This window comes from Vipera ursinii (genome assembly GCF_947247035.1).
Source record: "Vipera ursinii genome assembly, chromosome: 10".
NCBI classification, from domain to species: Eukaryota; Metazoa; Chordata; class Lepidosauria; order Squamata; family Viperidae; genus Vipera; species Vipera ursinii.
Window position 1 is genome coordinate 15,687,729 of NC_139520.1, and position 26,918 is coordinate 15,714,646.

The 26,918-nt window shown below is 40.7% G+C and overlaps 1 protein-coding gene across 2 annotated transcripts in view; it reads right to left on the reverse strand.

The window, feature by feature from the left end:
* Window positions 1–16,245: 16,245 nt before the first annotated feature.
* Window positions 16,246–26,918, reverse strand: part of URI1 (URI1 prefoldin like chaperone) — a 46,076-nt gene continuing 35,403 nt past the window's right edge. Inside the window, exons 7-12 of one of the 2 annotated variants that reach the window (XR_014493440.1) lie at window positions 26,053–26,230; window positions 24,168–24,435; window positions 22,684–22,826; window positions 19,501–19,783; window positions 16,756–18,012; window positions 16,246–16,547 (exon numbers count right to left, since the gene is read on the reverse strand). Coding sequence is in view for 1 of the 2 variants with exons in the window: in XM_083370775.1 (XP_083226901.1) it covers window positions 17,824–18,012; window positions 19,501–19,783; window positions 22,684–22,826; window positions 24,168–24,435; window positions 26,053–26,230 (1,061 nt within the window). In the remaining variant the exon portion in view is untranslated. Of the gene's footprint in view, window positions 18,013–19,500; window positions 19,784–22,683; window positions 22,827–24,167; window positions 24,436–26,052; window positions 26,231–26,918 lie in introns of both variants that reach the window. The other variant, XM_083370775.1, reaches the window with a different exon arrangement.

The following is a 26,918-nucleotide window of genomic DNA, read 5'->3' on the forward strand; positions in this document are numbered from 1 at the left end:
CTTCCTTCCTTTTTTCCATTTGGCACTTAGATTAATTATGATTTTACATCTGGAAGGAAAAATAATAAAAGCTCCTTCTATTCTACATTATTAATTGGTTCTTTAATGAGGAATTCCAGGAGCTGCAGTGGTTGGATTGTTAAAATGTGTGTGTGTGTGTGTGTGTGTGTGTGTGTGTGTGTGTGTGTGTGTATATATATATATATATATATATATATATATATATATATATATATATATATATATATATATATATATGCTGTGAGCTTCGTTCTGTTGCCTTTTTGTATCTTATGAAGGTCACCATAAAAAGTGATTGTTTAGTATAGCAGCCATGAATTATGCCACACAGACAAGCTTTTAACCTATGTGCTTTCGCTCAGAGTGAGACACCCATAGTTGTGCTCCTTTTAAACAGTTCTCTATTGAAGAGGATTCAATCACCATAATGAATCTAAAGGGAAGCCGCAATCTTTCCCACTGAAAGAATTTCTAAAAGATTGTAGAATTTGTAAAACGAACAGCTCGCAGACTAAATGGCTGTGTGGGTGAATCAATTATGGTGGGGCTGGTGGCAGTCATAATATTTAGTACATATCAGAATAGTGTTTCAGGTATAATAAGATATGCGGGGGCTGCCCCCCCCTTCAACCCCGTTCCGTTTCCCCCTCTGCATCTCTTCGGCTGCCAGACATTGCACGTGCAACAGCCAACTTAGTCACTGGCATTTAGTTAGGACTAACATTAAGTCAATTAAAAAAATTTTTTTAACTGGAAGCACTCGGGAAGCTAAAATGGCTCAAACTACCTTGCAGTAATTTTATAGAAAAGACCCATCAGGGCTATTTGGGGGGGGGAAATCCACAAGGAAACACAAATGCACCCGCGATATCCGATGCGCAAAATGTGCAAACACCAAAATGATTTTATTTTTATTTTTTTGTCTCACTCTCAGGTCAGTTATCTCCCTACTTCCTTATTAATACCATAATTATTTTTGTCCGACAGCAGCATTTATAACCATCTAGTCTGTGTCCAACTGCCCATATTTCCATTAATCAAAGGCCCTGACGACAACTGCCATCATTTTCATTTATGATGACTTATAGGTTCATTGTGGTTCGCTTAAATGTTACGGGGAGCTAGACAGCTGTGGGCAACATAAAGAGCATCAAATGAAGCTGGGTAAAAAAAAAAAATTACAGGATTGAAAAATGAGCTGAACTATCCGTGGTACAAGTTGACTTGATGCAAGGAGCTCTCAGAAGGCTAGAATTTCTTGACAGAGAGGAGAAAAAATATCCCTCAGTAACACATTAAAGGAGTTGGGAGGGACCTTGGAGGTCTTCTAGTTCAACCCCCTGCTCAAGCAGGAGACCCTATACCATTTCAGACAAATGGTTATCCAGTCCCTTCTTAAAAACTTCCAGTGTTGGAGCATCCACAACTTCTGGGAGGCAGGTTGTGCCACTGATTCATTGTTCTCACTGTCAGGAAGTTTCTCCTTAGTTCCAGGTTGCTTCTCTCCTTGATTAGTTTCCATCCATTATTTCTTGTCCTGCCTTCAGGTGCTTTGGAGGATAGGTCGACCCCTTCTCCTCTGTGACAGACCCTCAAAGAGCAATGGTTTCTCATTTGGCATGAAGTTAATTTCTGACAGACTCCGCATTTATCCTGAACTCGGCCTCAGCTTCAGCCTATGTAAAATAAATACATAATCGGGCAAAACTTCCACCAAAATAATCCTGATCTTCCTACCCCTGTGGTCTTTCCCAAAATTATCTCCATGGCTCCTTACACCCATTTCTTTAAAAACTGTAAAAAAAGCAACAACAACCCATGTGAGCATCATTTTGAGTTGGAGGTCAACGTCTCCTGCAGATGGCCACGATCATTTCTAGTGAAAATGCTGCAAAGATGCTTGGGTTTAGGAGCTGCAGTACGACTTTCCAATAGGCAGAAGTGCCAGAGATGGTGGAAAGAGTGTCTCTTTAATAAAAATAAATAAACTACTCTTTATTAGGAGAGTTATAAGCAAACTCTTTTCAGGTTCTAGACAATGTAATGTGATTTATTCAAAGAAATGACGATGATTAGACATTAAATGGCACTAAATATTCCACTTCCTCTGTGCAGCCTGATAAACTGGTTTCATTAACATTATAAGTAACAAAAGTTTCCATTTCAGTCGGCCTGTTTCTTTTTTGTTTTCAACGCAATCTCAGCTGCAGATGCACAACGCTATAAAATTCGTGCTGTTAGCACATGCATTAAGTCATCGTAGCCCTACTTACAAAAATATGGCTCTATATGTTGGCTTGATGAATAATTTCTATTTAGGGGTACCATTTATAGAACGGTTTGTTGTGTATGTAGCTCTAAGCTAGGGATGGGTAACATGTAGCCCTCCGGAGGTTAAAGAGCTAAAGCTCCCCTTACAGCTGGCATGTGCCAAAGATGGCGGGGATGATGGAACCTGGAGTTCAGCAACATCAAAAAGTGAGTGGGGAAGTCTTTGCGGATTGAATAAATAGCAATGTTCACTTTATGTGGACAAATATTATTAGAATTAACCTTAGATGGTCAACAAATTGGAAAGGCTCAAGGACTCAAGTTTCAAACTATGTAGATGTTCAGGTAAAAAAGGTTTGATTTTCAAAGCAATCTGTCTGCGTGGACCTTAAACCACATAAACCAGGGGCCTCCAAACTTGGCAACTTTTAAGACTTGTGGACTTCAACTCCCAGAAATCCTCAGCCAGCTGGCTGGGGAATTTTGGGAGTTGAAGTCCACAAGTCTTAATGTTGCAAGTTTGGAGACCCAGACATAAACCAAGCGCAAGAGACAGCAGATGCCACCTGGATTTGGATCAGGGAATATAATAATATAATATAATATAATATAATATAATATAATATAATATAATATAATATAATATAATATAATATAATATAATATAATATAATATAATATAATATAATATAATATAATATAATATAATATAATATAATATAATATAATATAATAATATAATATAATATAATATAATAATATAATATAATATAATAATATAATATAATAATATAATATAATATAATATAATATAATATAATATAATATAATATAATATAATATAGTATAGTATAGTATAGTATAGTATAGTATAGTATAATATAATATAATATAATATAATATAATATAATATAATATAATATAATATAATATAATATAATATATATAATAGCATTTCTGCAAAGAGTTGCAGCATACATTGGGCCAATTTAAGCTGATGTTGTGACTCTTCCCTCAGACATTTTGAAGTTCAACTCTCATCAGCTCCCACTAACATAGTAATTGGTAAGACATAGTGAGAGATGTACCCTAAATATTTGCTTTTCAGGGGGAAAAATTGCTTCCCCTCCCAGCACAAATTGTGTTCAGGATTACACCATGCCAAAGCATTTCCCACATTTGCTCCCTTCTAGTATGATTGGGGTTATGATAACTAAGATCTAATTTATGACCCCCCCAACAAGCATTAGAGTTGTGTTCAGAGCCTTCTGAACAGACCTTTCCTGTCAACCCAAGAATGCAAGGAATGACAAATCACAGCCAGAACATACTCAATGCCATTTATGAATTGTATTTATGAAAGCCCAATGAAGTCTACTTCCAAGATGTTAATCACAAACACAATTCTCCCTGTGCAAAACAGCAAACGAAAACCTAAAAGAATCTCTACCCACCACAATGAGAATTAATTGGATTAATTGGTGACAATTCGTTCCAAATGAACTGGAGTTTGGGGTGGGGGTGGGGAAACTAAAGATTTGAGAATTTGGGAAGAGCGTGCGTTTGGCCGGCCAGCCTTCTGAGTGATGATGATTCTACTTTGTAACATTTGGAGAAGACTGTAATGTTTAAAATGGAGGCATTGTAAACCCTGCAGATACCCTGTCCTGACTGAATTTACAGTATTCTAATAACAGGGGAAAATACACTAACAGCTTAAATTTCAGGAACAACTTCCTAATAATGTCATTATCATTTGAAATGAAAAGTATAGGAGCTAGCTGAGAGCTTTAAATATTGGGATTACCTATTAGGGATATTGTAGTACTCTAAGAGATTTTTTGCATTAGCTGAGGGGAGGCTTAATGGTCTTTTGCTGTGTCTTTTAATTCAGTAACTCTGGGAAATATTTCAAAGACAATTCAGCCAAGGAAGGGACTGTGCCCGAGAAGTGATCGATGGTTTACATGTCTTTACATGTACAGAGGCAGACAGACATAGGCACACATGCAGATATCAATCAGAAATTAATCACCTCTACTTTAGCCCTTTCTCTAGCATGGCTTAAAAAATATGGACCCGTTTTCTAGATGGGGAGAAAAGCTTAACAAAGAAGACTATGATTAACTGATGAAAGACTGGAAGGCAAAATGAAATCTCTTTGTTTTTTTTTTTGTATTTTGTTTTCTTTCTTTCTTTTTTAAAAGTAAGAAGGGATAATGACAATGGAATTCTGATGACTTTGCTCAGCCCAGGAGACAAACATCAGTTGAATGGCCTGTTGTGTTTGGCTTTGACAAGTCAGAGATCTGAATGGGTGCATATTTTAAAAGTCGGGGCTCAAGAAATTGAATGGGGAAAGCAACAGTGGGGTTTTTTTTGTTTTTGCTCCCTGCTTCAAGGGGGCAGCTAATTAGATGGAAGTTCCCCTTTAATATTCTTAGGGACTCTGTGTCAGTCACTCTTGAGTTCTTTCATTCCTGGCTTTCTCAGCAGGACCAGGAAAACTTAATACCCAAAAACTTTGTTTCAAGAGCGAGTGGAGACAAACAATGGCAAGTCTCTGAGTTATGGAAATTACTTCGCCGCCGTTGAAAGGCGGGAGGGAACGAAGCTCCCTTCACGTAGCCTGTTCAGCTCAGGAGAAGATTTGGCTTCGAGGGATGCTGTAAAGTACTGAATGAAGCTGTCAGGCAAATCTTTCACAAACCTTTGGGAGCAGGGGTAGGTCGGGATTGGGCCACGCCGCCATTCCAAATCTAAAACAGTAGTCAGAATAAACAGAAGAAAAACAAAACAAAAATGTAACTGCTAAATGCGGTCAACCAGAAGTCTTAATAATGTGACAAATTGGTATCATTTCAGAATAAAGATGGATATTTGATTGCGGGGGGCAGGGGGGGAGAGAGACCCTAACACTTAACAATTAGGGAGAAGAATTCTTACATTTATCAGTGTTCTGCTTTACAAATGATTGGAGAACCTATGGAAGTGACATGCACAGAACACAAAATAACAGAGGTGGAAGGGGTCTTGGAGGTCTTCCAGTCCAACCCCCTGCTCAAACAGGAGACCCTGTGCAATTCTGAACAAATGGCTGTCCAATCTCTCCTTAAAAACCTCCAGTAACGAAGCAGCCACAACTTCTGGAGGTAAGACGTTCCATAGATTAATCATTTTCACTGTCAGGATATGATCCCTTAATTCTGGATTGGATCAACGCTTCGAAAAGCTTGCATCCATTACTTCTTGTCCTGCCCTCAGGTACTTTGGAGAATAGATTTTTCCCCGCCCCCGCTCTTCTCTGTGACATCCCCTGACATATTGGAAGACCACTGTCATGTCACCCTTAGTCCTTCTCTTTGTTAGACTACACATACCCAGTTCCTGCAACCCTTTTAACGTATGGTTTAGCCTTCAGCCCGATCATCTCGGTTGCTCTTCTCTGCGCTCTTTTGATTTAGCAGGTAGCTAGTTTATCATGCAGCTAAAACTACAACTCCCAGTACCCTTCACTTTGAGCCAAGCTGACCGGGGGCTGCTAAGAATTGTAATTGAGCAATTTTTGGAGAGTCACACCATTCATACTGAGTCCGTCTGCTTGTGGTTAGAAGCGGCACAGTTCCAAAGCAGTGGGAGGGGTACAGCTCTCTCCCTTGCCCCAGATAGTTGAGAAGACTCCATTTTTGTTGGTTTCCCTCGATTTCAGAGGCATGGCAGAGTCGCCTACGATGTTGACATTTCCGCATTAGCTGGCTTTTGTCAGTCTTGGCAGGCTTAGAAATTCTATCTTAAGGGCTGCTGTTTATTAAATTTGCAAGATACAAAACTGACTGACAAATAGTCGCTTTTCTTCTGTGAATGCATAAATAATAAATATGCCGCTCTAAAAATAATTAAAATATTGCTCGAATTTAAAACATGGTGCCGAGCTAGAGAGGGAAAGAGGCAATTCCCAGACAGCTTTATATTTTAGAAAGAAAAGAAGAGGGCAAGTGTATTGCAAGCAAAGTTAGATGGTATTTTTTTCCCCTTAATCGCTTTTTACTGCTTTCAGAATTAAAAGAAAGGAGAGAGGTTGAAAAGGGAAAGGAGAGGGAGGTTTTGTGTCTGAATTAGAAAATTCACTTATTCCCCATTCGGACCACATGATGATAATGCTAATTCTAACAATCGCCAGATTAGTTTAGTTGTTAAAGCCATCGGGCTATAAACCAGGAGACGCATATGTTGTGTCCGAGTATGTGGTATCTCCTTGTGGTGTGTGTGTGTGTGTGTGTGTGTGTGTGTGTGTGTGTGTGTGTGTGTGTGTGAACGTGCACTTGGAACTACAGATAGTCTTCACTGACCAACAGCCTTCTTTAACAACTGTCCAAAATTACAACAGTGTAAAAAAAAAAGCTTGGTCACGAATCCTCGCATTTACGACCGTCACAGCATCTCACAGTCATTTGATCGCCATTCAGGTGCTTCCCCACTGGTCCGGTGACAAGCAGAGCTAATGGAGAACATGGAAGTAAAATTGCAAGTTGCAAAAGTCACATGATATTTGGTTTAAAGACCAACGGGGAAGGGAGGTCATAAGCCCATCACAGCCACGATTTTCATGCTTAGCAACTGCAATGCTTAGTGATGGATTTGCTGGTCCCGACTATAGTCACTAAGTGAGGACTACCTCTTCAGGATGGAGAGAGGATGTTTTGTCCTGGGTTACGTGACTAGGCAGCTTAGAATAGAATAGTCCTCAACATTTTAAGTCATTGCCCAACTCCCCAGACCGAATGTGAACCTATTCAGGCTTTTGTTAGCAGTACTGAGACCCAAGTTGCTTTGTGGAGTTTTTCCCCCCACCCCAACCTTCTGTTAGATTGGGGAGATTGGGAAGATTTTTTTTAAAAAAAAACAATTATTTATTTATTTTCATATTTTATTTTTTAATATGATTGAGTAGTCTGTAGTCTACCTATGCAGGTATGATTGGAGCGTCCTTAAAGACCAATAAGGAAACAGACCTCTATCTTTTGTAAATCTGGGGGGGGGGGGGGGAATGTGAGGAAATGACATCGTGGAAACCACCGTTCTTCCAACTTCTAAAAAATTTGCCCTATTAATCAAAACATAAATATTTACTGCCAACACCAAGGCTCCTCAGCCAGCAAAACATTCAAACCTCTCTTGTTAAGAGGCAATGGAGCTCTTTGCAAACTTTTGCTTAAAAAAAAACCTCTTTAATGCCATCCCTTTACTTGGAAACTCATGACATAATCCCTGCTCTCTCTCTCTCTCTCTCTCTCTCTCTCTCTCTCTCTCTCTCTCTCTCTCTCTCTCTCTCTCTCTCTCTCTCTCTCTCTCTCTCTCTCTTCCCCCCCTCCTCTCTCTCTCTGGTTTGCTCTCTCTTTTTCCTCCTCCCCCCCCCAAGCAGCCATTATATATGATAAATAAAACAATGCCATAGAAACAGTGAAATCTCTCATCAATGTCTTTGTGAAAGGGGCCCGGATAAATGAGGCTTCGAATCAAAGGCAGATTACATGACTGACCATGTATCATCCTCTATGCATTGAGCATAGCCTTTGTAAAGTTGGAGCGGTAATAAAAAGTGGTATTGTGCACTGTGAAAAGCTGTGTGGGTCTGTGCATGACTAATCTGTCTTTCTGCATTATTTTATTCAATCTTCTCTGACTTTATGCCTTTGACATTTTTGCTACACTCAGTAAATTTGAGTGAATAGGCAATTTTAAAGATTTTTTTTTATAGGGCTTCAGAGAAGTCATATGCAGACTGTATCTTTGTTCAGATTTAACAGTTTAAATATTTCCTTTGTCTAAGATGCAAAGTATTCTTTCGCCAGAAAAAGAAAAGAAGGGAGCGAGAACGGGGGTTAGGAATTGGGTTAGGAAGGGAACTAAAAGGCTCTTCATCTTGTATTTGCAACGATTCCTCCGGAGGAACCAAAAATATGGGAGGTGGGGGTGACTTCAAGCACAGGAGGACAATTCTGGATGATGCTGATAAATACACAGCTTTTCACTTTATCAAAGAGCGCTACCTATCTCCCACCATTTTTCAGATCTGGCCTAAAGTTTCTTCATTAGTCCTCATCCCTTAAACCAGGGTCTTCAAACTTGGCCCTCTTATGACTTGTGGACTTCAACTCCCAGAATTCCTCAGCCAGGGTGCCTGGCTGAGGAATTCTGGGAGTTGAAGTCCACAAGTCATAAAAGGGCCAAGTTTGAAGACCCCTGCTCTTTGGAGTCCTGGAGCCACCTGCTCCTCTTACAGAGACTCTCACGTGACATTCATTTATTCTATCCCATTCTGAAGAAATACCCTGGCAGAGATTACCCGATTGTAGCTTCTTTTGTCTAACCAGAACTCTGATGTGTCTTTCCAGGTTCCTCAATTCTCTGCCTGTATTGGTTCTATTTGTCTCATTCATGACTGAAGGAGAATACTAGTGGTGATCACTGCTATTACTTGAATTGTTATTTTATGCTATTCTATGATGTTTCCTGCTTACTTTTTATATATATATATATCCCACTTATATCCCGCCCTTCTCCGAAGACTCAGGGCGGCTTACAATCTAAGAAGCACCAATCAATGTGCTTAGCAATAGGCTTCATTCTATGTATATGCCTGTTTATTAGGGCTTTCGGGGGGGGGGCCCAAGCGACATTTTTACAAAGTCAGCTTATCGCCCCCAACAATCTGGGTCCTCATTTTACCTACCTCGGAAGGATGGAAGGCTGAGTCAACCTTGAGCCTGGTGGGACTCGAACCTGCACTAATTGCAGGCAGCTGGTGTTACTTAAGGAGGCATTAGCCCACTGCTCCACCAAGGCTCTTTTTTTTAAATATGTATATCTCATAAAGGTGGGTGCTCCTGAAAATACGCAAGCTATATTTGGTATATATTGCATTATCTGGCTATAAGGCCGCAATAGCGATTAAGCTAAGGAGCAGAATAATGTGAATAAACATTATTTTTGCTGCCTCTGTTAAGTCATCTGTAAGAAACAGTAAAGAGTGACAACTCTTGGATTGGTTTATTGTTAGGGTGCTTGTTGGTTGGTTTGTTTTTTTGGAATGATTTACTCTTTAATGAGATAGATAATAAATAAGCTACTTTTGCAATACATTGCTGGAGTGATGCTGGAAAGCAAAGTGGATGTCTACCGGTGGCCAAAGGTCATGTTATTGGCGAAGTGTCAGCTTTGATACCGTCCTTATTTGCTGATGGTTTCTTCACCAATTATACAACTGGTAAATGAAGGCTTTTGTAACTGATCTTTTACATATTATAAGACTACCCTTCCGGCATTATTCATCACTGGTGGCTACAACTTGTAAATCAAAAACTGGAAAGCAGTGGGTTTCCCACCTCCCTTTTCCAGCCAACTGGTGGCTATTTTCAAGCCTAACTTAAATCCAGTTAAGTCTCTCAGTTAAGGGGCTCTTAACCCATAGGAAAAGTTGCCTAGGACACTTGGCAGATCCAGAATGAATGGGTTGCAGAACTGGAGCAGACGGTGGGCAAAATCTGGAATATTGGAGAACCCATTGTGCCAATTCATCCATTTCCTCCTTCTTGCACATGGTTGCTGCAATATATACGCAAGGTGAAAAAGTGAATAGTGTTTGGCTCTGGGTGGTTAGGAAACCTGAATGATCCTGAGGCTGCCAGGACACTTAAATAAATTCTGTCTTCACCCTGAGTGGCACTGAACGCTGTAAAGACCCATAACATAATAGAAGACGGTATAGCTGGCATGCATAAGGCCCACTGTCCAATCCCTACCATACCTCAAACCAAGCTGGCATTTAAATAGCTTCATAAAAAGAAAAGTAGCAGGCAAGTTGGGAGGCTAACTCAATGGTAAAGGATAACATTTTAATATTAGCCCCTCCCTCTCATTTTTCCTACATTCCATCTTTAAAATATTTGTAATTAAAGAGCTTACTTGTCCCAGCTTCTGCAACCTAGCAGTTCGAAAGCACGTAAAAATGCAAGTATAAAAATAGGGACCACTATGGTGGGAAGGTAACAGCGTTCTGTGCGCCTTTGGCGTCTAGTCATGACCGGCCACATGACCACGGAGATGTCCTCGGACAAGCGCTGGCTCTTCGGCTTTGAAACGGAGATGAGCACCGGGCCCTAGAGTCGGAAACGACTAGCACGCATTGTGCGGGGGAACCTTTACCTTTACCTTTAATTAAAGAGCTAGTAATTTCTACCACATGGATAGGACATGGTTAAGCCATGGTTTATTTCATAATAATGGTTTTGTGGGTATGTGCTAAGAACACACTACAGTAAGTAGGTTTACATATTATACTACATTAAAGCCAAATAATGTATATGACAGCTTAAATATTAAGGGGAGGAGAGAGAGAGAGAGAGAGAGAGAGAGAGGAGAGAGAGAGAGAGAGAGAGAGAGAGAGAGAGAGAGAGAGAGAGAGAGAGAGAAAGAAAGAAGAAATAAAAAGAAAGAAAGAAAGAAAGAAAGAAAGAAAGAAAGAAAGAAGGAAGGAAGGAAGGAAGGAAGGAAGGAAGGAAGGAAGGAAGGAAGGAAGGAAGGAAGGAAAAGAAAGAAAAAGAAAGAAAGAAAGGTTTTGGTTTTTTTTAAACGAAATGACTTTGTGTCTGTTCTTTCCCTTTAAAAACAAGAGAGGGGGCAAGAGAGGGAGAGCAAGCATGTTTGCCAACTTAAAGGAATCCTTAGCGGTATTAGTTATATCAACCCACCTAGAAATGGCATTTGCATTTTTATAACCTTGTTACTTAAAAGTGAAACAGGAGAGGAAGAGACTGGGTGATAGCATTCTCCCTGGGCTTTAATCCCAGCCTGAGCTCTTTATGCTTGAGAGACCCTTATGATGCTGTAACTAACCTCAAACCTGGAACAGCGGGAGGGCAACAAACCTCAGAATATAGCACTGTCATGCTTTACAGGCATACAGCAAGAAGTGGGGGGGGGGAATCGGTTGCCTAGGAAACACTCTGGTCTTAGTAATTATTACTGTAACTGGCTGCACACCCCACCTATAAGAGAAATGAATAATAAATTATCAGCCTTGACTGGCAGCTTTCTCTTGTAGCTTCTGCTCAGCACTGCCACCTACCGGCATGCGAAATTAATGACAGGAAAACAGCAGGGCTGTGATCCGACGGAGCTGGATTGCCAGAGACGTTCAGATGAAAAAAAAATAATAATAATCAAGCTGGAGCTCCAGAAGGGGACTGAATTAAGGAGAAAGGGCCCTATGGTGGTTAGTCTAAAAGCAATGCATGCACACATACGCTCCCAACAATTGTAGCCCATGTAAGAATGCGGTTGGGAAAAGTCACCGTGGCTGAGGGTGGCACATGAAGCTAAGCCGTGACTTGTTGAATAATTCAACCTGGGCTGGGGATCAGATAGCATGCTAAATTATGAAGCATGATTGTAGTTATTTGTATTCACATCAGAGCTAAATTCAAGAAGCCACATTAGGGCTTAGCACATTGCTGATGTAGCCGCTGGTACCTGTGTTAAAAGAACCAGCATCTGATTTGGAGCCCACCAGATGTGGAGACCAACTCAACCCAACCCAACCTTGTTTGTGCAGTGAATGAATTCAAGCATTGTGCTGAAACATCATATGGTTTGGTTGCTTTGCAGTCAGCATGTGTCAACCAATTGTGGTTTACCTAATTGTCAAGGGTCAACTCTTAGTATAGTGCACAAACTCACTCTGTATCCAATAATCCCCAATTCATATTTACACATACTCATCCCATCAATGTCACTTTAACCCTGAATAAAGATAACTGTTGTATATTTGATCATCCAGATATTGAGATAAATATGTATCTTAACCTTCATTAAAAAATTTAAATGCTGGTTAATATTATAGTATCTGATCTAGCGTGAAATTGTTATAAATAAAACCATGTCCGGTAGTTTTGATCAATTAAACTCTATAATTAACAAAGATACTTCATTCATCTTGTATTGTCTAATTTGCAGTAGAATATTAAAGGATTTTCACCAGAAGATGAGTTTGTTTAGAAATTAGAGCACACTTGGTGATGTGCCGGATTTGATTTAAAAGACACAGTGGGAGTTGGCAAAATTCACATATCATGGGGTTAATGTGGGTTAGAAAGAGCTATTTGTAACACAGAAATACTGCATACCAAACATTCACTTATACCCTTTCTTTTAAGCCTAGCTCCCATTTTGAAATGTAAGTCCCTGAGAGTTACACATTTGTTGGAGACTATGTTCTTGTAAAAAATAATAATAATAAAAAATCCATTTGCTTTTCTAGGCTAACATCCCCCAGACCTAAACTGCATTAAAACAATTGTCTTTCTCCATTTTCATTTACTGTTGCAAGGAATCCTTGTGTTCATTTGACTGTTCCCGATTTTGATTGTTGTTGTATTTCCCCCCTAAAGTTTACTATTATTATTTCTTCGTTCTTTCACGCCTCTCTCATTTTTTGTAGATGCCATTTGGTTATTTACCCGATAGAAAATAGATCTATATTAACATACCATCTAGGTTTATACACTGCGCTAAGCCCTGGTCCTTTTGAGCATGGTTTACTGAGTAACGTACAAAGATTCAGTTTAAGCAGATAAGACTGCGCAGATAAAGAGCCTTGGTGGAGCAGTGGGCTAATGCCTCCTTAAGTAACACCAGCTGCCTGCAATTAGTGCAGGTTCGAGTCCCACCAGGCTCAAGGTTGACTCAGCCTTCCATCCTTCTGAGGTAGGTAAAATGAGGACCCAGATTGTTGGGGGCAATTAAGCTGACTTTGTAATAATGCCGCTTGGGGTGTGTGTGAAAGCCCTAACAAGCAGGCATATACATAGAATGAAGGCTACTGCTAAGCTTGTAAGCCGCCCTGAGTCTTCGGAGAAGGGCGGGATATAAATGTAATAAAAATTAAAAAAAAATAAATAAAAATAAAACTAATATTAAGCCAAAATCCAGCAAGGTTGAGTTTTGGCACTATGTTTTGCCTGGTTCTGGTTTAGAATATTAATTAAACCAATTATTTTATTCAGCCAACCCTGGTGTTTGATTCCAATCAGTCTCTTGTTTATACCTTGGTCATGCAACATGCTAAGCTGAACAGGGTTTTGTGTTCCTTGGCTTTGGCAAGTCCAACCTTGCACAGGTGACTTACGACCTGTCTGTTGCTAAGAGAGACAGTTGTTAAATGAGCTTTGCCCCATTTTATGACCTTTCTTGCAGTTGCTGAATTAGTAGCACCATTTAAGTCCACCTGGCTTCCCGGTGGACTTTGCTTGTCAGAAGGTCACAAAAGGTGAATGACCCCGGGATGCTGCAACTGTCTTAAATACATGCCAGTTTCTAAGCGTCTGAATTCTGAGCATGTGATCACGGGGATGCTGCAGCAGTCATAAGTGTGAAAAATAGTCGCAAGTCACTTTTTCCCAGTGCTGTTCTAACCTGGAACAGTCACTAAATGAATGATTGTGAAGTTAAAGACTACCTGTAGTTTATAATCCACGGTTGGTGACTTAAAAGAGATTTTATGAACCTGCCCAACTGTGATTTATTCAATCAATTGCGATTAAACAAATCACAGATTAACACAATGTGGACTGTCCTAGAGCCATTAATATGATACCTCAACCTAAAGACTGCGAAACGCTGAACGCAAAAGGAAAAATTGCAGAGAATCTGATAATGGCAACTGGAAAAGGATGAAAAAGCATAACAAAGCAATTAGGCTTCAGGTAAAAGCATTGGAATTTTGTGTTTGTGTTTGTGTGTGTGTGTGTGTGTGTGTGTGTGTGTGTGTGTGTGTGTGTATGTATACACACACACACAAACATTCAGGATTAGGACCAATATTTTTTCTAATTAACCAGCTCTGGCAGATTAGATCTCGCCCCTTTTGTTATTTAAAATACATATTCACAGCACTGTATTTTATAGATGCACTGTTCTGGTTACAAAATAGCTTCTATTTTTCTAGGACATAATTTCATTTTGTTTAGCCAAGAATTCATTAAAGAAGCTATAAATAACCTCCTTTAAATATTTAGCCGTGAATAGAGGGTGGACTGGCATTGATGGCTTATTTTAGTACTAACTGCAATATGCTCGAGAGCCATAAAGTCTACATTTCGGCATGTATCAAGCTAATGATTAACACCTCCAAAAAGGTTTGAGATATCCAATTAAGATGTCTGTTTGCAAGCTTACACTCCAATCACCACCCTTTTCTCTCAGAAAAAAGAGTCAAGAGGAGGGCAAAATAGAATTTGGACCATCAGGTTTTTTTATTATTATTTGTGGTGGGAGGGGGGTTCTAATTTAGAAAGGGGTCAACATTACTGCAATCCAAACAATTTGTTATCGTATTGGAGGCCTCTGCAGAGAATAGGCTTTCCCATAGCCAACAATTGACACAGAAATCATATGGCAGTTGTGGCTGAGTCCATACAACGTGGTGAGCAAAAGAATGGGGATAATCTGTTTTTGGCTTAGTGTGATGTGCTAGCTACTCACTGGCTTGTCAATCATGACTTATATCCAACCTCAGCCAAATAATTATGTGCCATCAAGTCATTGTTGACTCTTAAATGACCTTGTAAACAGATCTTCTCCATGTTGATGTCTCTAACCTGGTCCTTCAGCTCTCCCAACGATGTCCTCATCAACACTTTTGAGTCCATCCTCCTGGGCATTGGTGACCCTTTCCTTCCATTTTTTCCTAGCATCAGAGCCTTCTCTAAAGAGCTGGGTCTTCATGTAATCTGTCTGAAGTAGGATAACCTGGTCATTTGTGCCTGGAGTAAGAACTATGCGTTGATTTGTTTGATGATCCATTGGTTTGTCAGCGATATCCTCAGGAGTCTTCTTCAATACTAGAGCTGACTTCTCCCTCTGTCTTGTTTCTTTAAAATCCAACTTTCACTTCCACAGAGTGTCACAGGGAATACCTGTGCATGATTCTGATCTTTATAGCTATGGACACATTATGGCATTGGAATATTTTTTCCAACATCCAAATAAACCATCAATTAAAAAGAAAAAACAGGGATTGGTAGAGTATGCAGAGCAAGCCTTCAGCTTAGTACCATGTCTGGCATGCCTAATCATTCTCCTATCCTCCTTGCCAATGAAACAATATTTTACATCAGTGCTCATGTCTCCCCACTCACGTCAGGTATTTCACTGAATACTTAGAAAGCTCAAAGTATGGAAAGACTGGGGCTGAGCATATAATATGCCTTTTCCAGTTTTATTTTATTATTATTATTATTATTATTATTATTATTATTATTATTATTATTATTATTTTCTTATTATTATTTATTTGTACAGGTAATCCTCAATGTATGACCACAATTGGGCCCAAAATTTATGTTGTGAAGGGAGAAATATGTTAAGTAAGTAAACTGCCCATTTTCCGACTTGTCTCGCCACACGTTGTTACGTGAATCACTACAGTTGTTAAGTTAGCAACATGGTTGTGAAGTGAATCTGGTTTACCCCTTGACATTATTTGTCCACAAGATCGCAAAAGGTGGTCAGATGACCCCGGGACACTGCAGCCATCAGAGAGAGAGAGAGAGAGAGAGAGAGAGAGAGAGAGAGAGAGAGAGAGAGAGATGGCTTTCATGGCTAAGGCAGGACTTGAACTCACAGCCTCCCACTCCCGCTTTCTAGCCTGGAGCCTTTACCACCAGACAAAACTGGCTCTCGTTCAGACAGTTGAACTCACTTTTACCTGAATGCTCTTCCTATAATCTGGGACTGATTCAAATGATCAGGAGGACGATACTATTAGGATAATATAAATTCAGGACCTCTCCAGGTCCCTTTCCCGACTGCTGGAAATTAGGGAAACTGTCAGTTGACGTAAAGCAACAACTGCAGAAGAAGGCAATGCAAGCCCCCTTTATTTCATTTCCAGGAAAAGTACACGGATGTTCTCTTGAACCCACCAGGAGTTGATCTCAGTTTGTGGGAAGCTCACGTCTACTCCTACTCAAAAGCTAATGATCCTCTAATTCCAACACTATAGCCGTAGCAATAATAGGAGATAAGAGTAGGATCTCGGTCTTCGACTGCTTCAAAATTTGTCGCCGGGGGCGCCACCGTGGATCAGTGGTTAAAGACGCGGACCTTTGTCAACTGGAGAGCTGACAGCCCGGGTTTGAGACCCGAGAGCCGTGTTACAGGGTGAGCGCCCGTTACTTGCCTCAGCTCCTGCCCACCTAGCAGTTCATGCAAATGCGAATAGATTAATAGGTACCACTTTGATGGGAAGGTAACAGCTTTCCGTGTGCCTTGACATGCAATCATGCCAGCCACATGACTGCAGAAATGTCTTCAGACCACGCTGACTCTCTTGGCTAAGAAACAGGGAGGAGTACCACCCGCTAGAATTGGGCAAACTTTTACGTCTGTTCTTTAGTTACTTACCTCTCTAGTCTACAGCTCTGAAATTTCCTGTCGGTGCTCCATCCAAATGCCAATTATAACTTTACCCTACTTAGCTTTTCAAGATCAGCTAAGGCCAGGGTAGATGCTGCCAACTGCTGTAGGTTCATTCAGGTCACAAGATCTTCATATGCATTCTTGTAGCCATCCTGAAGACTTTAGACAACAATAAAAAGCCAGTCTCCTTAGCTTGCACTAAGGGTGTATTTTTGTAAACACAAACTAAGAATTCTTCATGAAGGCCCGGTGCCCTCTGACATTAACACAGAGCAGTTCCAAACCAGGAAGAAAAAAAAACACGCTCCACCGCTTTGCCTTAGAAAAGTCACGTTTCCAGAAGCTTCGACATGAGAACATGACGTCCCTGCAGAAACACCACCTCCACGTCTCTTCAGTTTTTACTCGAAAAGTTTAATTTTACAAAATACAATTTGTTTTTCCCTTTCAAAGAAACATCCCTGCAAAATACATGAATGCAGCATTCTGTTTCATAGATTCTATACAACTAAATCATCAGAGGTTTCCTGCCTGGGGGAAAGAAATGATTTATCAGCAGACACCTAAAAGCAAAGCTTTCAAAACAATAAGGGATATGAGAGAGAGAAAAAGAGAGCCTTAAAACATTAAAGCAAGTCACGAAGTAGAATGGTTGGTTCTACCTGAAAGTTGAACTTTCCTTCAAATAGCCCAAAATGGTGTTTCAAACCTCACGCGCCTGATACAGAACTGCTTGTGTTTAGCTTTGAATGCACACAACCAAAAAGCTTTGTGAGAATTGTTCTTCTGAAAATTATTCCGTGTGCTGTTATTGTAAGGCAAACATGTATCAAGGTGCTGACTGCACATGGGGGGACATTAAGAAAATAAGGAAATTTCTGAAATGCTTCTTCCCAGATTTGTTGGAGAGAAGAAGAAAAAGGAATATCAACAGGAGGTCTAAGTAGGAACAATGTTAAGTCAAAGCAATCTGCCGCCTTACTAGCTCGATACAAACCATCCCTTGCCCCTCGTTTTTGTGAAACTGAGCAACGTCCGCTGTTTACACGGGAGCTAGCTTTTCTGTTGCATTCGGGCAGCTTTGAATTTGGAAACCCTCTTTGTCGTTTCCTCGGAAGCTTCGCAAAGGACCTCCTCAGAGTTTCGCTCCAAGATGGTTGGCAGGACAGGATGAGCAATGACGGGGTGTGGTGTTGTGGATGGTGACAAAGGTTCCTTCTCAACGACTGTCCCTGAGAAAGCCTGCCAGAAAAAGAGGACATTCCTGGAATAATCGCCTAAATGTTAAAATTACCTTTCTTTCGAAGCCCCCAAGAGAAACTCACACAACCATTCACTGTTTATCAACACTGGCTTCCACTGGGCACAATCCAAGATGAAACTGGGAGGGGGAGGAATATATGTTCCAAGAGTCATTATTTATGTGTTTGTTTGTTTATTATCCCACCTTGAATGTTTATAAAAAATAATTCAAGGTCGCCAATATAGATAATGCTCCTTCCTCCTATTTGCCCCACAACAACAATCCTGTGAGGTGAGTTCAGCTGAGAGACTGAACTCCAGAATCACCCAGCTGGGTTTCATGTCTAAGATTGGACTAGAACTCACTGTCTCCTGGGGACTAGGAAGGAAGGAAGGAAGGAAGGAAGGAAGGAAGGAAGGAAGGAAGGAAGGAAGGAAGGAAGGAAGGAAGGAAGGAAGGAAGGAAGGAAGGAAGGAAGGAAGGAAGGAAGGAAGGAAGGAAGGAAAAGGGAAGGAAGGTAGGAGGGGAGGGAAGGAGGGAAGGGAAGGACATTTTCCTCCTCCTCCTCCTCCTCCTCCTACTACTACTACTACTACTACTACTACAAAACAATGCATGAATATACTACTACTACTACTACTACTACAAAACAATGCATGAATATACTACTACTACTACTACTACTACAAAACAATGCATGAATATCTGTGCCCATTCATTAATGCAGTGTTTGTCGGCCTTGAGAGTGGAAGATGTGTACAGCTCATATTTCACAATTCCCCAGCCAGCATGGGAAGGGCTGTGTTTTGACTCCTTTGCAGAAGGCCAAGGGAATGGGGGCCAGCCTCGCCTCTGGGGGGAGGAATATCCCACATGGTGGGGGCAACAGCAGAAAAGGCTCTCTTCCTGGACCCCGCCAGCTGGAGTTCTTTAACTGACAGGGTCTGCAACACCCCTTCCCTGCCTGACCAGGTGGGATGGGCTGATGTAATGGGATGAAGCTACTTCCATAGGCAATTAAGCCCCAGGCCATGTGAAGCTTTAATGGTCACAACCAACATCTGGAATTGGACCCAGAAGCAAACTGGCACCCAATGTCAATTTCATCCCATTTTGCACAGTCCTCGGCTTACGGCCACTTCTTTAGTGACATTCGAAGTTGTAACGGCACTGAGGGAAGCGATTTATGACCGTTTTTCACCCTTAACGACCGTCGCAGCCTCCCGGGGTCACGTGATCCCCTCTGGCGACCTTCGGATGAGCAAAGCCAATGGGGAAGAAGCCGGATTCACTTCACAGCCGTGTTACTGACTTAAACCACGGCAGTGATTCGCTTAACGACCGTGGCAAGCCAGGTCGTAAAATGGGGCAAAGCTCCCTTAACAACCATCTCGCGCAGCAGCAGCAGAAATTGTGGTCATAAGCCGAGGACCACCCGTTAATTGCCTTCCTTGTCTTTCCCAAATGCTATGGGGCCTTCTCTTTACCTCATACATTCCTGACAAGGGAGGTGCTTTTTTGGGAAGCAGGTTCTGCTCCCACCGTTCTTCCTCCTCTTCCTCCTCCTCCTCCTCCTCTTCCAAGATGCCCTCGCTGTTGTCGCTATGGGACGCTTCTTCACAGCTCAGGTTTCTCAGAATGCCTCGCCTGTCATCAAACTCGGCGGCGCTGCTCTCGCTGGTATCGCTGCAAACACTGTTCTCCCGGCTTCGAGACTTCAAAATTGATTTACGAGGGACATATTCTCCATTCACAACATCAACAAAGACTCTGCAGAGGACAAATGTTAGCTTTAATAAAGTATTTGGGAGAAGCGAGGAGAGAAGCGTTATGACAAATTCAGCGCAATTTCACTCCATCTTGGGGACAAATTAATTACATTACGGCTTTACCTGCTCCTCCTTCACACCTCCTTTATCCTTTTTTTTAAAAAAAAAAAAAAAGACACCCAAGATCGGTGGATTCTACTCGGCAAACCAGGTGGTTGCTCCGCCTCTTCTCAATCTCTGCTCATCCCTTTCCTTTGAAAGGAAACGTCCCAGTTTGCCGGGATTAACAAAACATATGAGTAATCTCCGTTGTTTTTTTTTTAAAAAAAAGCGGATATGCTTTTAATTGTTTATGATAAAGCTGATCCACAAATGCGAAGCCTGGACGTTTACTATTTCTAATCATTTTCGAGGGGAAAAAATGTGAAAAAGTAGCAAGGTTCAGATGGATTCTGAAGGCTTGGGGGAAAGTTAAGATTTTGGGTCATTAATCCAGGGTTAAGGGCCATGTTTGTCTGAGTGTGGTTTGTGATAGGGTGCCTGTTTGGCAATTGACAAAGTGCAGGCAGTCCTCAAAACAACAGATCGTTTAGTGACCTTCAAAATTACAACAGCATTGAAAAAAAGTAACTTATGAGCTTTTTTCACACTTATGACTGCTGCAGCACCCCCCCAGTTACATGATCAAAATTCAGATGCTTGGAAACTGATTCATATTTATGACGGTTGCAGAGTTCCGGGATAATGTCATCATCTCTGGTGACCTTCTGACAAGCAAAATCAATGGGGAAGCAAGATTCCCTTAACAACCACATGGATTCACTTAACAGGTGTGGCAAGCAATATCATAAAATGGGGGAAGGTTCAGTTAACAACTGTCCCACTTAGCAACAGAAATGTTGGGCTCACTGTGGCCATAAATCAAGGACTACCAGCCTATGTATGGCATCTCTGACAGAACACACATAGGTCTTCAACGCCAAAGATGTACACTATCACACGTGTCATATATTACCATGCCACATGTGTCGAAGGGCACCTCTCTGGACACCACAACTCCAACACAAGGGCAAGGCCAGGCTTCACACCAAAAATTGGCAGTAAACATCACCTCCGCAAAAACTGAACCACTCATGTAGGAATTGGCTTATTCAGCCTGAAGACTCTCTTAACTCAGGGGTCTCCAACCTTAGCAACTTTAAGACCTGTGGACTTCAACTCCCAGGATTCCTCAACCAGCCATGATGGCTGATGAATTCTGGGAGTTGAAGTCCACAAGTCTTAAAAGGGCCAAGCTTGAAGACCCCTGCTCTAACTTGACTTGGCTAGAACAGATATCAAGAGAAAAAAATGAAGCCATAAAAGTAAATGATTGGTCCTCTGCATATACATTAAGTTGACATCGTTATGCTTTAAACTTGATAATTTACACTCTGTGTTTCCTACTTCAACTCTGGTCATTCTCCTCCCTTCTGAGTTAAAGGATAGTGGCTGGTTTGCAAGTGACCCTAGACAACCAGTCATGTTTACATAAGTTATGTCTAGCCTGGGTTTTTGCTAGGCATCTTTTCACCAGATTCAGCCTTTACAGATGCTAAGACAGACATACGCATGTGAGAATGGAACACTGAACCATGTTACATTTCAAACTAGCTTTCTGCCCCCATGAAGATTATCCATATAATAATGATTATCTCCAACTGTCTTAATCACTGACCATTTGAGAAACTATTCTTTAAACTGCCCCAGGAAATATTACGAACACTGATTCCTAACTTGAAAATTGAAATCCACTTTTGGATAGTTTGCTGAGGCTAAGCAAATTTCCCTTTCAGCGATGGATCTTTGAACAATCAAAATTCCAATTTAGTTACAAGTTGTAATACGTTGAGTTATAATTAGTGATAGAACTATGAAAACCCACAGAACAGGCGTCAGGGTTTGGTTACATTAGCAATAATTGAGAATATAAAAGCAAAATCTAGCAGCTGCAGATCTGAGAGTGAAGTCAGTACAAGGTCATTCAAACAAAAGTACACAAAGGGTAAAAAATGATTAAAAGCTTGTGACGTTCTATCAACAACTTTTCCAAGAGCAAAAAAATATTGAGAAATCATACTGACAGCCCACAATCTCCATATGATTTTACCATTCTAATATCTTGACTATCCCTTGCTTTAACTTCCAAACAGGCAGCGGCTGAGTTTCTCTTCATAATTTGCATTTTAAAATAGGAAAGCAATACGTGTTCAATGGAAGTAGCAGGAACCAGGGTTTGTTTTCCCAAGTCTCTTTATGTCATTTTATAGGATCATTTATAGACTAAATAACTATGAAGTATGAAAACCACAAAACAGATATGCCTAAAAGATGTAAAGGTGCAGCAAGACACCACAGATACTCAGTCCTTAATTTATGACCCACACTAAGGGCTAGAATTTCTGTTGCTAAGCAAGGCATTTACGTGAGTTACGCCTGATTTTATGATAATTTTTTTTTGCCCCAGTACTTAAACGAAACATCACAGCTGTTAAATGACTCAGATGATCATTAAGCAAATCCTGCTTTCCGACTGATGCTTGTCCGAGGTCAGTTGGGAAGGTTGCAAATGACCCTGGGATGTTGCAACCATCGTAAATACAGGCTGGTTGCAACCACCCAAATTCTGATCACATGATTGTGGGGATATGGGGATGCAGCAATGGTAATAAAGTTCAAGGACCAGTGATCACCTTTTTTTCAGTTTGAAGTTATAACGTCCAACAGTCACTATACAAATGATTATAAACCAAGGACTTCCTGCAGACATATCATTTTAACGCAATTAAGATTAGCTGCAAAAGCACACACATACACCCATTGCAGGAAGTTAGCAGTCACAATGTTCAGATAAATAAATACCGATAAATATCTGCCGGCGTTTTAATATTTGGCAATTCCGTCGTCCCATGTCCATTTCCGTTGCTGTTCTTCCGTTTCCGTTTTGCTTCTTCTTTCTTCTCACTAAATTTTAAAGTAGTATTTTTTCCTGTGTTTATTCGTACCTGATGTCAAAACACGCAGTAGTTGTGAGCATTCAGGAAGGGAACGGCGCAAAAACAAAATCTTGCAAACCTGCAATTATAGTTGTCTTAAAGAAATAAGCTAGCATTAGCAGGTAAGGGTTATTCTCTTAATTAAGAATGAACACAATTTGTCCAGGAGATGTGTACCACTAAACTACAATGAGTTGAAAATGGAAAGAAAAGCCAATTATGTATGTCAAAGAAAGTAAGTTCCTGAATCCAACTCTTATGCACCAGTTCAGCATTGTATTCGCAACCAATGTAGTATATATGATTTATAGGATGGTATGAATCTAACTAATTATGGCCAGGTCAGTAAACTACAGTTCTTTTAAAAATGGCTTAGTTCAGGAGTTCTCAAAGTTTGCAAAAACACCACCCGCTAAAAAGATAAATGAATTTCTGGGAACTTCCTCATGAATAAAACTAATGAGTTCAACGGGGTTACAGCTGGGCAAGAAATAAATACATCACTTACTAAAAGATATGCAACTTCCATCATACTTTCTTGACAGGCTTACTTTTCTCAGCGCTAGAGATAGATTGGTCACGTTTAGTTTTTCTCTTACCGCTCAATAAAAATGTCTCCATTTGGAAAGGCTAAAACTGAAAACAACCAATCAACATTCCAAGCTTGGCTAAGATATACACTCCTATAGCTACTCTGATGTTGACAGATATATTACTACATACCACACCAGCGATCAGCAGGCAGAAGGAAAGCATCAAGCAACCACAAGACTCCATTATAGCTTCACTAAACTGGTAGTATAACTCCAGATATACCAGAGGACCAAGTTCATGTTTTTCTCAGTTTGCATGGTCAAAGGTCTGGAATTCTTGGAGCTCCAGGTCCAACACATCTGGAAGACACCAAGCTACGGAAGGCTACTTCACAACACATCTTCTTGATAATGCGAACATTTTCCATGTGTTCCATTTGTTGGACCTGGAGCTCCAAGAATTTAGAACTGAGAATTCTTGGAGTTCCAGATCCAACACATCTGGAAGACACCGAGCTACGGAAAGCTACTTCACAACACATCTTCTTGATAATGCGAACATGTTCCATTTGTTGGACCTGGAGCTCCAAGAATTTAAAACTGAGAATTCTTGGAGTTCCAGGTCCTGGAAGACACCAAGCTACGGAAGGCTACTTCACAACACATTTTCTTGATAATACAAAGGCTCCATGTGTTGGACCTGGAGTTCCAAGAATTTGATCAATCAAACTGAGAATTCTTGAAGGCCCAGGTTCACCACATCTGAAAGACACTGAGCTAGGGAAGACTCTTCGCAAGTCTTCTTGACAATACAAACCCTTTTAGGTTCCACAGTGTGGGAGAAATATATTGTCGGCACAGCATTCTCACTAATGGCGAAGTCATCTTCATCGTCACTGCAGTAGTGATTGGGGCCATTAGCCTGACTTCTGAATGATTCAAAGTTGGTTACGTCCTTCTGAACGTTGCCCTGAGTATGAGGCTTTTCTTCCCTCTGAAGAACATCCAGGTTTAACTTTTTGTCTCCTCTCTCTTCTTCAGGAGAAGAGGCGCCTTCTGCCTTTGCATTACTAGCCTCAGAAATCCTGGAGAAAGAATGAGCAGGGTAAGAAAAATAAATAGAAGATTGATTTTAAGTCCTACGATAAATAGGTGACCGGTATGCCTTGCTCTGTTTTTAAGCTGTGGGTTGTTGTTGTTGTTTGCCAAACAATATTTACATCAGACTAATGATTTTAGACTATTTAAGGTTCCGTGCGCCTTTGGCGTCTAGTCATGCCAGCCACATGACCACGGAGACGTCCTCGGACAAGCGCTGGCTCTTCAGCTTTGAAACGGAGATGAGCACCGGCCCCTAGAGTCGGAAACGACTAGCATGCATGTGCGGGGGAACCTTTACCTTTACCTTTTTAAGGTCCTCTAGCACCATAAGAAAAGTGATACCAAAGGAGCTTTTCAAAAGGCAACAGGACTTTCCTAGCTTTTTTTCTTTGAAAATGTTTTGCTTCTCATTCAAGAAGCTTCTTCAATTCAGTTCAGTTCAAGAAAGCCCAGGTGCCTTTTGAAAAGCACCTTTCAGACAACCGTGACCTGATGATTGAGAATCTCCATAGACATAAGAAAGGTCCATTTATGCTAAATCAGGCCAGTGTCCAACAATTGCCTCCAATGGGAGGACTGGGACATTCAAAAAATCCTACAGTGATAGCCTTCTCCTCTTGCCATTCATTTGAATCTGAGATGCCTTCTAAATTGGCAGGTTACTTATAAACATCATAACCAACCATCGCTGCCTTCATTCTTTCTCCCAAGGCAGTCATTCCTGAGATATTTTGGGAAAACTGGCAGAACTTGGCAGAACTACAAAGTTCCCTAGGAAGAACAAATCGTTTTAAGTCAAGAATTATGTGCTTTAAGTGTTGACTGTGTCACTTCAAATTGCCAATAGTCCTAACAAGTAGTGGGGAGAATGTGCATTTACCCATGTAATATGACCGTAGGATTATTATTTATCCTTATTTTTTTTTCTTTCATTCCCCTCCCCTTATTGGTATTAAGATTTAATCTTCAATTTGATTCACAGTCTGGGACTGGTAAAAACGTAACAGTTCAAGTCCTAACCAAGGACCTAAGAGCTATTAAGGTAGTGTCTGTGTATATAAGCAGTTCCAAGTATATAAGCAGTTGCAAAGTCAGAATATTCAGGTCTGATAAGTTCAAAATTTCCATGTATCTAGGCAACCTATTACTATTACTATTGGTACAACCGTTGATTTCTTCCTCCACAATTGCTCAACTTCAATTTGCAGATCGCGGTTATTTCGTTATTTTTTCCAGTTGTTTCTCTTCAATTCATGCATCACCTGGTATTGCAATATCAATGAACCAGATTTTTAATTATGATGATGAGGAGGAGGAGGATTATCATTATACTGTTGCTTTGAATGTACACTGAGAACTTCTACGCCAGAGACAAATTCCTTGTGTGTCTAATCAAATTTGGCCAAATAAAACATTCAATTTGATTCGATTCAATTCAAGCACATAAAAGAATAAGCGAACCAAGCCTCTAATTTCATTCCTTTCTCTAAGGATTCCTATTTGCTTTAGTGGCAAAGAGAAAATCCACTCACAGCGCAGCTTCTGTCCTAAATGTTCTCCCTTTTTCTGAAAACTCCAACAGTCCATGCTTAAAATAATACCTGTTGAGTTCACCGAGGATTTGTTCTTGACTTTCCAGTTCATCAAGTCGGGCCCAAAGGTCCTCTTCTGATTTGAAGTCCCCATTGGGCTTTGTATCAGTTCCACTCTCATCAAGATTCGCCTCAAAAGCACAGATTTTTGGTTTTGAATGAGGTCTGTGAGCAGTTCTGCACTTTCCTGAAGAATTAAATGTTTTGTTGTGACGTTTGCTTTGGTAAACATAATTACCAGACAATTCAAAGGTTTTATTAAAGCTTTCGTGTCGTTCTGCCAGTAAACCAGAGCTACAATAGCAAACAAATAGAGGGTTGCCATTATCCAAATATGAAACCCTGTATTATGTTCAAAGAACGGTAACTTGAGACAATGGGGGAGGGGATTCAGTGCAATCCATTATTAATCATAAGACGCTGCCTTATCCTGGATGAAGCAAGAGAGCAGTTAAGTCTGGAGGTTAAGTCATCAGATTAGAAACCAGGAGACAGTGAATTCTAGTCCCACCTTAGCCATGAAAGCCAGTCGGGTGACTTTGGGCCAATCACCAGGAGACTTTGAGTTCCAGTGTTGCCTTAGACATGAAAGCCGACTGGTGACCTTGCCCAACCCACCTCACAGTGTTTTTATTGTGGGGAAAATAGGAGGAGGAAGAAGTATTATGTGTGTTGAGTTATTTGTAAAAAAAACAATAAAAGCGGGATACAAATAAGTAAAAATGAAAGGCCCATCTAATCCAAGATTTAGCCACTTTTTCAAATTCCAGATAAGGGAATTCAAGTTGGTGGGGAATGAACTTTACTCCCTGTGAGTGCAGTGCATAGACTTTAGGCCAAGGTATTGATTTAACAGCTAACCAGCTTGTGTAATG